The 18331-nt window shown below is 35.8% G+C and overlaps 1 protein-coding gene across 1 annotated transcript in view; it reads left to right on the plus strand.

The window, feature by feature from the left end:
- Abcb7 (ATP binding cassette subfamily B member 7) overlaps window positions 1–18331 on the plus strand; it is a 165860-nt gene that overhangs the window by 118113 nt on the left and 29416 nt on the right. The window contains exon 5 of the mRNA XM_075957046.1: window positions 17753–17885. Coding sequence (XP_075813161.1) covers window positions 17753–17885 — 133 coding nt within the window. The remainder of the gene's footprint in view (window positions 1–17752; window positions 17886–18331) is intronic.

Genomic DNA, 18331 nt, shown 5'->3' on the forward strand with positions numbered 1-18331 from the left:
CTTTCAAATTTTGCATTTTAGAAAATATTTTCCTCCAATTTTAAAGAAAATTTTCACTGGGTATAGAATTATAGGTTGTAGAGATTTTTTCTTAACTCTTCAACTTATATAGTTTTCTTTACTGTCTTTTTGTTTGAATGTTTTCAGAAGAGAAGTCCAATGTTATTTTTACCTGTGACTTCTACAGGCAAAATGCCTTTTCCTTCAGCTCCTTTTAACTTTATTTCTGTGTTTTATTTTTGGCGATTTGGATATGATAGGCCAAGGTGTAGATTTTATTCATTCTGCTTGTTCTGTGAGCTTCCTTTATATCTGATTTGGTGTTAACAATTCTAGAAATATTTAAACATTAAGACATCATATATTTATTTTCCTTTTCCTATTTTTATTATAATATTCTCATTATATATGTATCAGCTTTTGAAACTGTCCCATGGTTTTGAATATTCTTTTGTACTTTTTTATTATCTTTGTTTTCTCTTTTTCAGTTTGCAAAGCTTCTGTTGAAATATGTCTTCAAGTTCACCAGTTTGTTTTATTGTGTCATGCCTATCAATTAGCCCATTAAATACATTTTTTATTTCTTTTATAGTGTGTTTGATTTCTAGTCTATCCTCTTAATTCTTCCTTTTGGGGTGGTCCTTTCTCTCTATAGGCAATCTGCTTTTTACACTGAATCTTTTAGCATATTAAAGGAAATGTAAATTTCTTATTTGAAGCTTGGCCTGGCAACAGAGGCCTATAATTTCAATTGTTTGAGAGCCTGAAGCAAGAGGGCCTGTAAGTTTAAGTAAGGCAAGCCAGGTAACTTAGTGATGTATGAGAAATTTCTGTACCCTGATATTTAGTCTCTCTGATGATGCACTAAATCTGAGCAAAGCATTACCTGGTGTTCCCAGTGGAATAAGAGAAACCATGAGGAAGAGGCTTTAATTGCCCTCCATGGCTGGAGCCTCCAATGGTGGGCTTTCTCAGAGACGGGGTCTGGAATGGGAGGAGTGGGGCTGGGTGGATCTTCCCAACAATGTACTATATCAAAAATTTCAAAAGCTGAGGATGTAGTCCAGTGAAAGAGCACTTGCATATGGAAGGCCTAGGTTCAATATCCAATATTGCAAAAAGATAAAATGAAAATAAATTACTTGTCAGATAACTACAAAATAACTTTAGTCTTGTTTTAATGCTTACTTTGTCTAGTTAGATTTTTATTGCCTTTTAACATGCATTCTAATTTTGTTTTGGAAATCTGAACATAATGTATTGATTTTTTAAAATGGTACTAAGCTAAATAGGCCTTTAGTGTGAAGTTTTATATTTATATTTAGAAATTATCTGTTCTATGTATCAGCTAAAATTTCATCTGTTTTTTCTCTTCTTGTTTTAGTATTTTTTAAAAATGTAAATCTATGTGGGTGTAATGCCTCATGTATCTATGTGTCCATGAAGGCCAGAAGAGGGTGTTAGATTTTGAACTCAGGTCTTCTGGAAGAGCAACAAGTGTTCTTAACTGTTGATCATCTCTCCAGCCCCCTTTCCTTAAAATTATGTTTTTTATTTTATAGCCCCTTGTTTTTAGAACTTGCTGGAATCTCCTTTAAGAAAAAGATTTCTTTGTTGATATTTTATGCATATGACTGTTTTATCTGCATGGAAATGTGTAGCATGTGTAATCCTAATCCTGCAGAGGCTAGAAGAGGGAGTTAAATCTCCTGGAACTGGAGTTACAGATTTTTGTGAATCCCCACATGGATGCTAGGACTGGAACACAGGTCCTCTACAAGAGCAATGTGTGCTCTTAACTGCTGAGCCATCTCTCCTTTTAAAATGGGTTTGCAAAGTTGAAGTTTCTTCAGTTGTAGTCCTTTGTAATTCTGAAGGAGCTCTATTGATGTGCATTTAAGTGGTTTAGAGAAAATATTTCTGTAATCCTATGATCAGGTCTCAGATTTGGAATGAGTTTCTAGCCCTTTGATGTGACTTTTACAATTGCTTCGAAGCATTCACCTCTGTAGTTAGGTTAGACAGTGAGGCTCAAGAGACAGAGGTGGGTATTTTCTTTCTTCAGTTAGTCTTTGGTGAAATAATTTCCTTTGAGGAAAAGGTTTGTTAATGAGAAAATACTCTGGGCATATTTGAAAACTTTTACATGCCCCCCCCCACCCTACTTTAAATAATGAAGGAATTTTTTTTTTTTTTTTTTTTTTGGTAAAGCTTGTGTTTTAAAGTCTTGGTCCCTAGCCAATGACATCATTGGAAGGTGGTCGAACTTTTAAGAGGTAGAGTTTATTTGGAAATCTTCTGGACATATGAGGCCTTGAGATCTTGGTCCCTCTTCCTTCCTTCCCTTCCATTCTCCCCCTCTTTCCTGGACTTTATGAATTGAGCAGGTTGTGCCACTATGTCCACTCACCACAGGATCAGCATAGGCCAAAATCCAGTGGTGCCAAGCAAACGTAAGAGAAAGCTCCAAGACTATGAGCCAAAGTAAACATTTTTCTGTAATCACCCACAGTATATTTCCATAGAAATATGACTTACAAGTCATAAAACCATAGCCCCCGCCTCCAGTAGTCTAATCTCCTGGTCTAGCCCTCCCTCTCTCCACCAGTTACATGCTAAATTTACCTGTTTTGTTTGTGTTGTTTGTTTTTTTGGTTATAGATACAGATTCTCCCTCAAAGTAATGAATGTGTACATATATTTGTCTCTCAAGTTTTGGGATGAAAGATTGCCCTGTGATCACAACCAAGAAAAGTTGTAGCTTTTCAGTCTAATTTAAAATTGTGAGCATGAATGATTTTTATGTTCCTTATGTGTCAGGCAGGAAACTAGGAGTTAATCCAAATCCTAATGTTTCTTCAAACAAATTAATGAATAAAGCAAAAAGCTTCATGTAACTTTTATAATATGCTTACATCTTGCAATTTTTTGTTAAAATTTTTTTTGTCTGATATACTCCTAAATTTTATCTCCTAGAGGAATTATGTAAGAAAATATATTTATTAGATTTGATTATTAGAGGTAAGGATATAAAAGATAATTGTTTTTCCATTTCCTTTTTTTTGGTGTTTGAGATATAATATCAAATAAAAGGTTTTCTTGTGGCTATTTTGACCCATAGATTTTTTACTTGTCTGTAGTGTGTTTTAGGTATCTGTTACTTGACAACAAAATACAGACTCTTATTTTTGTCTCATCTCTGTCATGTTTATACTTTCCCGATCAAACTATTATCTTGAGTGAAACACTGAGTGAATTTCTTACAAGTATATATTCTACTTTCATATGGAAATTGTTGTGTGTCTTATTCATACAAATTATTTTTATATCTTGGATCACCTTCTCAAAGTCCATATTCAAGTCTGATTCAATGGGTTGTTTTTTGCTCTGGCTACTGTTTAATACCCAAAGTTAACTTCTAAAAACATTTATTTATTTATTTGTTTGTTTGTTTGTTTGTGTGTATGCCACATGTGTACATGTATGTGCATGCTTGTGAGGTCAGAGTGCAACTTGCTGGAGAGTTCTCTGTTTCCACTGTGTTCGAGTACAGGAGTTCAAGTAATGTCAAATGAGGTAGGAAGTGTCTGTACCCTCTAAGCCATCTTGCTAGTCCCCCAAAGTAAAATTTATATGCAAGTATGCTGGCTAGTTTTATGTCAACTTGATACAAGCTAGAGTCATCTAAGAGGAAGGTACCTCAATTGAAAAAATGCCTGCATTAGTACAGACTGTAGGCAAACCTATAGGGCATTCTCTTAATTAGTAATTGATGGGGAAGGAAGACCCAGCCCACGGTGGCTAGTGCTGCCCCTGGGCTGCTGATTCTGGGCTCTATAGGAAAGCAAGCTGAGCAAGACATGAAGAGCAAGCCAGTAAGCAACACTATTCATCCCCTGCCTCCAGAGTCCTCTCCTGCATGCTTTCAGTGATGAATTGTGATATGGAAGTTTGAGTGAAATAAAGTTTTTCATCCCCAAGTTGCTTTTGGTCATGGTGTTTTACCTCAGCAGAATTTTGTTTACATGATAGAAGTCTGTAGTTGTTTTTACAGTGAAAATTGTTAAGAATTTTATACGAGTACTGTATTTACATCATTTCTACTCAACAGTTTTCCCCTACAATTCTTTCTGAGTGTTCCCTGGTCCTGTTCAACTTCATGACTTCTTCATTAATTATTGATGTTACATATGCATGCATACTCACATGTGTGTATGTATATAAATGCAACCTGCTGTTTCTATTTAATGGTGCTCATATGAACATGTGTTTGGGGCTGATCACTTGGGATTACATAACCTGTCAGAGCTCATCCCTCAAGAAGACTGATTTTCTTTCCTTGTAAACAGCCATTAATTGCCTGTAGCTCTTCATCTAGGAGATAAAATTCTTTTAAGACATGCACTTTATTTTTCAAACCTAATTTTAATGAATTAATTACTTTATAAAGCATAAAAGAGTTTTACATTTGAGCTTGGAAAATTGTTTTGTTTTTGTTTTATGTTTGCCTTGCTTTTTCTTTTTAATGAGAATAAAGATTTTAATTGTATAAAGGTCCTACAGTGACCTAATCATCCTTACAAATTGTGTAACAACCTTTTCTCTCCCTCTCTCTTTTCCATTGTTTTGTCTTGCTCATCAAATCTCCCTTTAATGTAACTGATCTTTATTTTTCTCTTTTTCCCTCTTTTTGTGACTACAGAGGCAGTTAACAAAGGAACAAAATTCTCTTTCACTTTTTCAGATATTCATCCTTTCTTGGCAGCAGTACTTTCAGTGCCCTTAGTTAACAGAGGACACACTGAACAAAATTAATTATTGAAGACTTCATATATTAAAAGTCAGAAAAAAATCAGATTTCTTACATGACATAGTTAGTATTTTCATGATTAGAAAAGTGAAAGCCATGATTAATCCTGGAATGTGAATAACTAAGGAAACTGTCCATATTGGCCAGGAATTTTGACATCATATAGATTAGATACAGCATACATTTGGCTTTCCTTTATGATGCCTTAGTTCGGCTTCTGTTGATGTAGTGGAATATCTGAGACTGTGCAATTCCTAAAGAATAACATTTGATGCCCAGTGTTTGGGCGCTTGTCTTTAATCCCAGTACTAGGAAGACAGAGACAAGTGGATCTCTGTGAATTCAAGCCCAGCCTGGTCTACATAGTGAGTGAGTTCCAGGACAGTCAGGACTACATAGAGAGAACCTGTCTCAAAAAGAAAAAAAAAAAACAAGAATAACATTTGATTTGAATTCAAGGTTCTGAAGGCTTAGAGTTCCAAAAGCATAGTGCTTGTATCTGTATCTGGCCAGCTTCTGGCTATGCCCTCATGCTGCAACAACTCTAGTAGAAAGTGGGAGGGCAAGTATAGAACAGTCACCAGCAGTTTCTGCTTTATAGAGATTCATTCTTAGGACAGTTCCACAGTAGCTGCCTCCAGAATTAAAAAGAGTTCCACAAGGCCTGTACAAATCCTTCTCAGAATCATGTTCCCCTTGGAAAGGTCCTGTTTCCTAACAATGCCTCAATGACAACCAAATTTCTACATGAATTTTGTTGGGATATGAACTGTCTTAGTCACTAGTCTTTGAAGTGAAGAGATATCATGACCAAGATAGATCTTAACTTTGTAATTGGAGCTGGCTTATAGTTTCATAAATTTAATCCATTCCGTCATGGCAAGGTAGCATGGAGACATGGAGGAGCAGCACCTGATCTTTAGGCAGGGAGAGAGATTCTGTATTTGGCGAGGGATTTTGAAATCTTAAAGCCCACCCTCAAATGACATACTTCTTCCAACAAGGCCACACCTGATCCTGGTGACTAAGCAATCAAATATATGAGTATGTGGTGGCCATTCATGCTTATACTATCATATTCCCCATAGGCTTGTAGCAATATCATAATACATTTAGTCCAACTTCAAAAAGTCCTTATAGTTTTTCAGTCTTAACACTGTTTAAAAGTCAGAATTTCAGTCTTTTCTGAGACTCATGGCAATCTCTTAAATGTAACCCCCTATATAATCAAAATAAAAAAGTGGACTCCATACTTTCAACATAGAATCGCATGGGATATATATTACCGTTTCAAAAGGGAGGAAAGAGAGCTTAGTAAGAACTGAATCAAAGCAGGACATACTCTCGAACACTGCATTTCCATTTCTTATGCCCAACACTCTTCAGTTCTACAATTCCTTTCAACATTGTTGACTGCAGCCCCATCTCTTTCTTGGGCTGGTTGTACTCCCTTTTAGCAGCTTTCTTTGGCAGGTATCCCACAACTCTGGCATCTCCAACTGTAACATGAGAGCCTGCTAGTTGGGGTTTCTGTTCTGCCCAGCTCCCACAGCTGGTAAATCCCAAGAAAATCATACAGAGGTCTATATAAGTTATAAACTGATTGGCCCCTTAGCTCAGGCTTCTTATTAACTCATATAACTTATATTCTTATCCATGTTAGCCACATGGCACAGTACCTTTTTCAGCGGGGCAGGTCACATCTTCCTTCTTCAGTGTCTGGACAGGACTTGGGAGGAATGGGCTTCCTCTTTCCCAGCATTCTCCTGTTCTCACTGCCTCACCTCTACTTCCTGTCTGGTTGTCCCGCCTATACTTCCTGCCTGGCTACTGGCCAATCAGCATTTATTTAAAACATAATTGACAGAATTATCCCACACCATCCAACATCTTGGGGTCTCCAACACATCCTAGAGCTTCATGCAGTGTTTTTCTAGGCCTTCATTCAGGGACTCCCCTGGCAGAAGCCTGGCCTCAGGAGCTTTCCTTAGGCTCTGAAGGAGATTCCACAACCCCTTCTTGTATCTTTGAGAACTCAAAAGCCAGAACCTTATGGCCCAAACTGCCAAGTTTGACTGCTTGTTGGGGCTGGAATTTGACCTCCTAATCCAATTACCTTTGTATCAGCTTTCTGTTTTTGTTTTTTTCCTTCACTGACTAAGCTTTTCTTTTCATTCCATTTCACAAGTGGAAAGCTTAGCTAGGTGGGGTCTTAACCCTGAGCTCACCAATACCTTTATTCCATATAAACTTTTTATCTCTAATAAACTTTATTGGACTTGGCTCCAAAATTATATTTCTGGGTACTCCTCAACTCAAACTGTATATTTTGTTTTGTCATTACTCAGCTTGCTCTTTTTCATTAAAGATCTGATTAAGAGTGATAACCAATAACCAAGCAACACATTCAGTACTGGGCTATCTTGAAATCTCCGCTGTCAATGCTATTAATCCAAAAGTCTTCAATTAAACTTTAGGCCCATCTTTAGTTCAAGAGCAAAAAACAGCCACATTCTTCACCAAAATGTCACAAGAATACACTCTAGGTCACTTTCTTCCCCTCTGAAACCTCTTGTGCAGGGTCTCCACCATTCAAATCTCAGTCAACACTGTCTCTGTGTTCCTACTAGGGTGGCCCCTTAAGCCCAACTTAAAGTGTCCAACTAATTTTCTAGTCCAAAGTCTGAAAGTCTTCCATATTCCTCCAACAAACATCATGATCAGGCCTGTCACAGCAATAACCTGGTCCTTGGTACGAACATCTGTCTTAGTCATTATTCTACTGCTATGAAGAGATACCATGACCAAGGCAGCCCTTATTTTTAAAAAGCATTTAGTTAGGTGCTTGCTTGCACCTTCTGAGGTTAGTCCATTAACATGGTAGAAGCATGTCTGCATTTATGGTGCAGGAGCAGCTGAGAGATACATCCTGATCATATTATCATTTCTGTAATTTTTTCTTAATTAGTATACCCAATTTTATACTTTTGTATTAGAAATTAAATAAATTCAATTTGTTTTGGTTGTTTGTGATGGGGTATCACTATGTAGCCCAGACTGGCCTCAAACCTGTGATCTGTCTTAGCAGCCCCCCAAGTAGAGATTATAGGTGTGAGACACCTGCCCTTCTGAGTTGTTTCTTTTTTTTTTTAATTGATTTTTATTGAGCTCTACATTTTCTCTGCTCCCCTCCCTGCCTATTCCCTCCCTGCTTCAACCCTCCCCCAAGGTTCCCATGCTCTCAATTTACTCAGAAGATCTTGTCTTTTTCTACTTCCCATGTAGATTAGATCTATGTATGTCTCTCTCAGGGTCATCATTGTTGTCTAAGTTCTCTGGGATTGTGATTTATTGGCTGGTTTTCTTTGCTTTATGTTTAAAAACCACTTATTAGTGAGTACATGGGATAATTATCTTTCTATGTCTGGGTTACCTCATTCAAAATGATGTTTTCTTGCTCCATCCATTTTCCTGCAAAATTCAAAATGTCGTTATTTTTTCTGCTGTGTAGTACTCCGTTATGTAAATGTACCATATTTTCCCTCTCCATTCTTCAGTCGAGGGGCATTTAGGTTGTTTCCAGGTTCTGGCTATGACAAACAAAGCTGCTATGAACATAGCTGAGCACATGTCCTTGTGGCACGATTGAGCATCCTTTGGATATATACCCAAGAGTGGTATTACTGGGTCTTAAGGAAGGTTGTTTCCCAATTTTCTGATAAATCACAACACTGACATCCAAAGGGGCTGTACCAGCCTGCATTCCCACCAGCAATGCAGAAGTGTTCCCTTTACCGCACAACCTCTCCAGCTTAAGTTGTCATCAGTGTTTTTGATCTTGGCCATTCTTACAGGTGTAAGATGCAGTCTCAAAGTTGTTTTGATTTGCATTTCTCTCATGACTAAGGATGTTGAACATTTCCTTAAGTGTCTTTCAGCCATTTTAGATTCCTCTGTTTAGAGTTCTCTGCTTAGGCCTGTACTCCATTTTTTATTGGATTATTTGTTCTTTTGATGACCAATTTTTTGAGTTCTTTGTATATTTTAGAGATCAGACCTCTGTCTGATGTGGGGTTGGTGAAGATCTTTTCCCATTCTGTAGGTTCTCATTTTGTCTTGTTGACCATGGCCTTTGCTTTACAGAAGTTTTTCACTTTCAGGAGGTCCCATTTTATTGTTTCTCTCAGTGTCTGTGTTGCTGGGGTTATATTTAGGAAGTGGTCTCCCATGCCAGTGCGTTCAAGTGTACTTCCCATTTTCTCTCAGTTTCTTATAGATACAGCAATCTGTGAAAATTAAAGAATATAGCAGATTAAGTGTGTTTAAATTTCTAGTCTAAGAAAGGATACCTTTTATAAGGACAAGGCCCGTTATTTTTATTATACTTAAGTTATTGCATGCAATTACAGATTAGATAAATCTTTCTACATATTTGTAATCTAGTAAAATTAATCAGTTTCTTCCTTTGAGGAAGGAGACAGACATGAAACTTTGAAGTATATGATATATTCTTATTTTTATATATGTTCTGTACCTAGGAAGCCAGGTCTGTTGTGACCTGTGACAGGACAGTTTTTCATAAACAGCGTTGTGACTTTTAAAACACATGCTCATTCTCCCTATTCTTCTCTCCCTCCTTCCCTCCCCTCCACACACACACACACACACACACACACACACACACACACACACGTTCACGCATGCACACTCTGCCAGTCAAGATGCAGAAAAATGCCACCACTCTCAAAACTCCCCTTTATTTTAAACCATTCAAGAACCCTAACAGCTAGAAGACATTGGTTTGTCCTTTCATTATAGTTTATACATCATTAGTGCACTGTTAGTCCATTCCATTTTCTATTTGTATAAAATTCTATTGCTACAAAATACCCAAGGCTGCTACCTCAGAAACAAAAGGTTATTTGGCTCACTGTTTTAGAGATTCAAGAACAGAGTGCTAACATCTTAGAGTTAAGCCCAGCTTTACTAACAACATGGTAGATAGCATCTTAGCTAGAACACAAGAGAAGTAGGGAGCAGAGATGCCATGTTAATCAGGGAGCCAGGTAGATTAGGAGATAGGATCACATGCGTGAGTACATATTATATTTGTCTTTCTGCGACTTAGTTACCTTATTCAGAGTGTTTTTTTTCTATTTCCATCTGTTTGCCTACAAATTTCAAGATGTCAGTGTTTTTTATTCCATTGTGTACCTGTTTTTTATCCCTTCTTGGGTTGAGAGGCATCTAGGTTGTTGTCAGGTTCTGACTATTATAATAATGCTGCTATGAACATGGTTGGTCAGATGTCCTTGTAGTATGATTGGACATCTTTTCGGTATATGCCCAAGAGTGATTGCTGAGTCTTGAGGTAGATTCCCAATTTTCTGAGAAATCACCACACTGATTTCCAAAATGGCTGTACAGTTTGCATTCCTACCAGCAATGGAGGAGTGTTCCCCTTAGTCCACATCCTCTCACGCATAAGCTATCATTAGTGCTTTTCATCTTAGCCATTTTGACAGGCATAAGGTGGTATCTCAGAGTTGTTTTGATTTGCATTTCTCTTATGGTTAAGGATGTTGAGCAAATCCTTAAGTGCCTTTCTTCATTTGAGATTCCTCTGTTGAGAATTCTCTGTTTAGATCTGTACTCCATTTTTGTATACAAATATTCATAGATATTTATTTATAATAGCCACTAACTATAATATAGCTACATGCTAAAAAAAGACAGGATTAATCAAACTAGAAACATATGCAACCCAGAAATAAAAATCGGAATATAATACTGTCTAAATAAACTTGGATGAATCTCAAAAAATTCTTAGTGGAAAAGAACCTCTCAATATTAAATATACATTATTACTCATTTGATAGCATCCTTGAAAACATGAAGTAATTCAGAACAAGTTAGGTGCTATCAGGCTTCATGGACATATGGATATATGAGTGATGAGTATTTGATTGTTAGAATAGTAATAATAGTTAAGTTGTAGCATCAGGAGCACCAATATGCATTTGGCATCTAGTAACTGATACATAATGCTATTGATGACATAAAACCAAATATGAAGAAAAACAAAAATATTTTCAGATATACTTAATGTGAAATAATATTTCATTAAGGGAATCTCTGCCCAGGGAATGTTACTGCTTTGTTGAGGCACAAACAATTTAATGCTAAATGAAAAAAATCTGGATCTACAAAAGGAACAAGGAACACCAGAAATAGTTACATATGTAACCCAGGCAAAGTAGCTTAGCTCCTTGAAGCCACAGGTCCTTATGTTTTATATTCTGGTAACTTTACATTGCATGGGGTTTGTTTTTTTATTCATAGTAGCAGAGTACAATTACAATTTTGTATTTCCGATTTATTTTTTAAATTGTTTTTGATGAGTTATATATTTTTCTCTGCTTCCTTCGCTTTCTCCCTTCTGCTTCCCTTTCTGCCCTCTCCCATGATCCTCACACTCCCAATTTACTCAGGAGATCATCTCTTTTTCTATTTCCCATGTAGATTAGACCTATGTATCTCTCTTTTAGGGTCCTCTTTATTGTCTAGGTTCTCTGGAATTGTGAATTGTAGGCTGATTTTTCTTTGCTTTATCTCTAAAAACCACTTATGAGTAAGTACATATTATATTTGTCTTTCTGGACCTGGATTGCCTCACTCAATATGATGTTTTCTAGATGTTTGCTCACAAATTTCAAGATGTTATTTTTTTTCTGCTGTGTAGTACTCCATTGTGTAATGCACCACATCTTCTTTATCCATTCTTTGGTCGAGGGGCATTTAGGTTGTTTCCAGGTTCTGGCTATGACAAATAATGTTACTATGAACATAGTTGAGCACATGTCATTGTGGTATTATTGAACATCGTTTGGGTATTGTAATTTTTTAATTTTAAAACATTTCTAATTGGATTATTTGGTATTTTGAAGTCTAGTTTCTTGAGTTCTTTTTTTTTTGTGAGTTCTTTATATATTTTGGAGATCATCCCTATGTCAGATATGGAGTTGGTGAGAATATTTTCTCATTCTTTAGGCTACCATTTTGACTTATTGACTGTGTCATTTACCTTACAGAAACTTCTCAGTTTCAGAAAGTCCCATTTATTAATCGGTTGATCTCAGTATCTGTGCTATTGGTGTTTTATTTAGGAAGTGGTCTTCTGTGTCAGTGCATTCAAGGCTACTTCCTACTTTCTCTTACGAGATTCAGTGTAGCTAGATTTATGTTGAGGTCTTTGATCCATTTGGGCTTGAGCTTTGTGCATGGTGGATAGATATGGATCTGTTTGCATTCTTCTACATATCAACATCCAGTTAGGCCAACACCATTTATTGAAGATGCTTTCTTTTTTTCCATTGTATAATTTTATCTTCTTTGTCAAAAATCAGGTGTTCATAGCTGTGTACATTAATATCAGGGTCTTCGATTCGATTCCATTGGTCCACCTGTCTGTTTTTGTGCCAATACAATATATTAGTTTTTTTTATTTTCTTTTATTATTATTTTGAAGACATAATTTAATTCCATTTTCCCTTTGCTTTCCTCTCTCAAGACTTTCCAATATACCCCTTCTGACTCCTTTCAAAATCCATGGCTTTTTTTTCGCTAAGTGCTATTACATGCATATATAATATAACATCTCAATCTGTATGATATTTGTATGTGTATTTTCACTGCTGACCATTTCTCTGCATCAATATCTCTCTTTTCCCCTCAAATGATTGCTCTTTTAGTTTTATGACTCATCTCTATTCTTATTCCCACATTTATACACATACATAAATATTAAAAGCTACAATCTAATTATGAATGACAACAAGTGATATTTGCCTTTCTGAGCCTGGATTGAGTCACTTACTAAAATAATTTCTAAATCCTTCCATTTAACTACAAATTTTATAATTTAACTTTTCTTTGCTGCTGCAGAAAATTCTATGGTATAAAACATTTTCATTATCAATTCATCTGTTGATAGACATTTAGGCTAATTTGATTTTGTTGCTGTTGTGAATAGAGAGCAATAAATATTTATGTGTAAGTTTATTTGTGGTAAAATGTAGATTCCTTTGTGTATATATCTGGGGTGTGATACCTGGGTCATATGATAGTTCTATTTTACATACACTTTTATAAAGCTTCATACTGATTTCTAGAATGACTGTACCATACCAGTTGACACACCCAGCTGTGAATAAATGCCCCCCCACATCTTCCCTTGCATATATTGTTTTCTTTAGAAAAAAAACAATTCAGTCATTTAGCATTTTCAGAAAAAAAAAGAAAAAATGTAGAAGGAGCGGTGGGCTGTATTCCTGCCCAGCTTCCGCATGGCTAGCTTTATACCCAAAATAACAACACACAAATTGTATTCTTTTAAACACTGCCTGGCCCCTTAGTTCCAGCCTCTTATTGGCTAACTCTCACATCTTGATTAACCCATTTCTATTAATCTGTGTAGCACCACGAGGTGGTGGCTTACCAGGAAGATTCTTAACCTTCTGTCTCAGGAGAGGCATGATGTCTGCTCACTTCCCTTCTTCCTCCCAGCATCTGTTCTGTCTTCCCTGCCTTCCTAGTTTTCTGTCGTATCAACGGGCCAAGGTAGTTTCTTTATTAACCAATGAAAGTAACACATAGACACATGACCCTCCTCCATAAAAAAAAAAACAATTTAAGTATGTGTGTGTGCATGTTTGTGTATATGGACATAGATTTTCCACGTTCAACACATGAAAGTCTTAGTTATCAGTCTTTTCCTTCTTCCTTTCTTGAGGCAGCCATCAATGTTTGCTGCTAAACTGTGTTATTTTACCCACCAAGCCACTATTTATTTTCTTGTTGATATCCATTCTGACTGGAATGAGATTCAATCTCAACATAGTTTTAATTTGCATTTCTCAGATAACTATGGATGTCAAACACTTCTTAATATGTTTATTGTTCATTGTATCCCTCATCTTGAGAACTGTCTGATTATTTCATTAACTCATTTATTGATTGTACTTTGGTTCGTGTGTTGCTATGTAATTTTTGCAACTTATACTTTAGATACTAAACTGTCTGAAGTATCTTTTGAGAACCATTCATTAACCTCTTATTAATTGGTAGTTTGGATTACTGTGTGTGTTAGTTTTGTAGTTATTGATATATGATATATTCTAGATATTAACTTCCTGTCTGGAGTGTAACTAGAAAAGATTGTCTCCAATTCTGTAAGTTGTTTACTCTTCTCAAAGTTTCTTCTGCAGTGTAGAAATTGTAATTCCATGCAATCTCATTTGTCAATACTTGTAATGATTTTCTGTTCAGAAAGTTTTTCTGTCTGCCTTATTTTGAAGTGTTTTCCCTCTAGTAGTTTCAGTGTTTCAAGTTTTTTATTAAGGTCTTTGATTTACTTTGTGTTTGTTTTGAGAAAGGATCTCTCTATATAGCCCTGGCTGTCCTGAAATTCATTCTGTAGACCAGACTTGATTTCAGCTCACAAAGATCCACCTGCCTCTGCCTTCCAAGTGCTGGGATTATAGGCTTATGCCACCATACCTTGTTCTTTGTAGTCCATTTTTAATTATTTGTATACAGGGTGGGAGCTATAACTATATATCCAGTTTTGCCAGCACCATTTGTTGAATAGGCTCTCTTTTTTACACTATGTTTTTGAAACCATTGTTAAATATTAGGTGCCCTTAGATGTGTTGGTTTATTTCTAGATTTTCTGTACTGTTCCATTGATCCACATGGCTGCTTTTATCACTATCACTCTATAATATAATATGAAGTGCATCATGTATATATGATCTAATTTTTCTACTGATATTTTATCTTCTACTTGATTTTTTCTACTTGTGAGACTCCCCCAAGTTTTTTTTAACTGTTATTGAGTTTTTCAATTCATTTCATTTTAACTTGAGTTCTCTTCTATATTTATCTTTATTAAATTGAATTTTCAAACAGGATGGGAAGAGAGTACATTCAATGAAACACAAGTTCTGAGGTGTTTGAGTAATTATGGATCTTTTGTTGTGGTTTTTGAGACAGGGTTTTTCTGTAGCTTTGGAGACTGTCCTTTTAGACCAGGCTGGCCTCAAACTCAGAGATCCTCCTGCCTCCTAAGTGCTGGGATTAAAGGTGTGTACAACCTCCACAAGACAATGGATCTTGATTGTGGTGGTGCTTATTTGAATCTAGATATGAAATAAAATGCATGGAAACACATACATAATAATATTCACACAGGCATGAATTCAGATTACATATGTTGAAAACAGAAAGAGTTCTCTATTTTCTTTGATAGTAATGCACCAATGTTAACTGCCTGGTTTTGACACAGAACTGTAGGTATATTAAATATCATAAGAGTTGCTGTTTGAAGGGTAGGTAGATCACAGTCCCTGTAGATGCTCTTCCTGTGATGATACAACTGTCTTAAATCAAAGTTTTCAATTAATGGCTCGCATTTGTCTAGATGGTTTAAGTCTAGTTGTCCTTAAGGTAGAATAATTTGGAAAGGCATTTGCCACACCTCATCCCCACTGTATCATAAGGCCAGAAAACCCAGACAAAATGAAAGATCTACATGGCAGATAAGCTCTCCTACTTTATTAATATCTTTCTGTCATTTTTAAGTACATGTATTTCTTTGCTTCTTGAAAGTATTTTTATGAGGAAACTGCCAATCTTCACTTATATTTAGTGTTAGTGCTTATTCTTAGCTTTGTTTCTTCTGCTAATAACAACACAGGGCAGATGACATTAATGTGTTCTGCATACTTACAGGAATGCTCCCCAAACTGACCAAACCCAAAAACATTTTTAAGAAAGTAAAATAGTACAACTTTAATATGCCGAATTCTGTTATTACTCACCATCATTGTGGCAACGGTATAATAAGCTGTGAATTAGGAGAATCATGTGGTTGTTTTAACTATCACTTTTCTTTCTACTGAAGAAAATGTATTGGAATGCAGAATAAGAAATTTGACCTCATTATATGGGAAATCTAGAATCATCTCAAATTTATTTAAATTGCCCAAGTTATAATTTATAAGTGTAAATGTCTTCAATAGTGCATTTGAAAACATTCATTTTAGGGTAGAAAAGAAATAAAATATATGGGTCCTGCCTTGTAAGTTGCTGATACAGCTGTGGCATACTGGAGATTTTACTGACTTCAAGTGCCAGGCTTCAATTTTAATCTCCCCTCTGCCGCATATCATTCACATCATTAAACCTTGTGGTATCTGCCTTTCCTCAAATATTGACTAGATCATGCACAAAGTTAATAAGTGTATCATGAGAGTGATAATATTGAAATATAGTCTATTAAAATGGGTGTTAGAAAATGTGGTCAAATTGCTGCAAGTTTCTAAAAGTATTACGAATAAGAGAATCAGATTGAGCTTTAGAAAGTGAAAAGATAGTGGGGAAGCATGAATAGTTAGAAACCTTAAAAATATGAGCACAGCACCATACCATCGTTCTACATTCTTAAAAGCATATTCTACCAGATGTTTATTGATTTTTATTGATTTTTATTGAGCTATACATTTTTCTCTGCGCCCCTCCCTGCTTCTCCCCTCCCCTTCGACATCTTGAATTTTGCAGGAAGCTGTTTATATTTGAATGTTATTTTTTAATGTTATCACAGTTAATTGAGATCTTGTTTGGTAAGATTTACATAGCTTAAAAATGGTTAATTCTTTTTTTTTGGTTTTGTTTTTTGTTTTTTTTTTTATTTATTTATTAAAGATTTCTGCCTCCTCCCCGCCACCGCCTTCCATTTCCCTCCCCCTCCCCCGATGAAGTCCCCCTCCCTAGTCAGCCCAAAGAGCAATCAGGGTTCCCTGCCCTGTGGGAAGTCCAAGGACCACCCACCTCCATCCAGGTCTAGTAAGGTGAGCATCCAAACTGCCTAGGCTCCCACAAAGCCAGTACGTGCAGTAGGATCAAAAACCCAGTGCCATTGTTCTTGAGTTCTCAGTAGTCCTCATTGTCTGCTATGTTCAGCGAGTCCGGTTTTATCCCAGGCTTTTTCAGACCCGGGCCAGCTGGCCTTGGTGAGTTCCCGATACTACATCCCCATTGTCAAGAGGGTATCATGGCAATAGGGCAGGTGCTGTCTTTTCAGTGTGTTTCATAGTCCTTGTTCATTGTTTGCATTTGTTTTTAAGTCTGTAATTTAATCTTTTCAAAAGTCCTTTGTTAGTCTGTAAATTTCCTGAACATATCCTGCTGCTTTCTGTATTAGAATTGTTTTAGGATAGTCTAAAAGAAATATAGGACAAATGAAGGCATTTGATGTTTGATTTTCTTTTGAATGATATTAGAACAAAGACTGTTGTGGGCTAAACATATCTATCAATGGTAATCTTTCCCCAATAGTAAATCATTCTTGTCACTTTTCAGCTTTTATGATCCCTTTTGCTATATAATTTCAACTTTACATTAGTGAAAAATAACTTTAAAGTATTTATTACCTATATACTAAATATTATACTCTATTGCAGTAGGATGAAAAAGACTGATATAATGCAGACCCTCAAGACTATAAAAGGAAAGGGAAATATATATACACAGATAACTATAATGCAAGACAGTTTACTGCTAAGTGCCATGAGTTCTGTAGGATTTCAGATTATAGAAAACATTTTTAGCAGCTGATAAAGAATGCTTTTGTGCACGCAGGAGCATTTGACTAATTCACGTAGTTTGTAAATTAATATTAACATGGCAGTGTGGTGTAAAAATCTTAAAATAGCAGAGCTTCTAGTGCCAAAGATTTTTATCTTTGTAAATTTCAAAAATCATTTCAATTCCAGTAAATGTATCCAGTAAACATTACCACAAATAATAATTTAAGGAAAATATTTGTACTTTTATAATAAATGTTTTGTGTATGGTGGGTAATTGATGTTTTTATATTTTTAGGCCATGAATATTGTGGTTCCTTTCATGTTTAAATATGCTGTAGACAGCCTCAACCAGATGTCGGGAAACATGCTGAACCTGAGTGATGCACCAAATACAGTTGCAACCATGGCAACAGCAGTTCTGATTGGCTGTATGTATGATTCTTTAATCTGTCTACAGGTGTTGACTTTCTTCAAGAAGGTTCATCATATTTGAGCAGATGACCTTTTCACCACAAATATAACTTAGCATTTTGGATTTTTATTATTTTATGTGAGATTTGTTTTGATCTGTTTTTGAAAATTCTTTCTGTGATATGCTTTGCAAAACTTCTGTGACAGTAGCATTTTCCATGTTTAAAAAAGAATAATATAAAATAAGACATTAATTGTATTACCACTACCTTCACTAGGCTTTTTTATAAGTTATCTTTCTAGAAAGGCCAGTTATTTTCTTACTGTTAATATTAAATAGAAGTGGATAATTAATGATATATGAACATTAGTGCTTTGTTAAAATATATTGAGTAACCATGACATACAAATGCAATTAGAAAATAATAGAATGTTTTTTCAAATGAAGTGGGGAGCTGTACAT

Source organism: Microtus pennsylvanicus, chromosome X (assembly GCF_037038515.1).
Source record: "Microtus pennsylvanicus isolate mMicPen1 chromosome X, mMicPen1.hap1, whole genome shotgun sequence".
Taxonomy (NCBI): Eukaryota; Metazoa; Chordata; class Mammalia; order Rodentia; family Cricetidae; genus Microtus; species Microtus pennsylvanicus.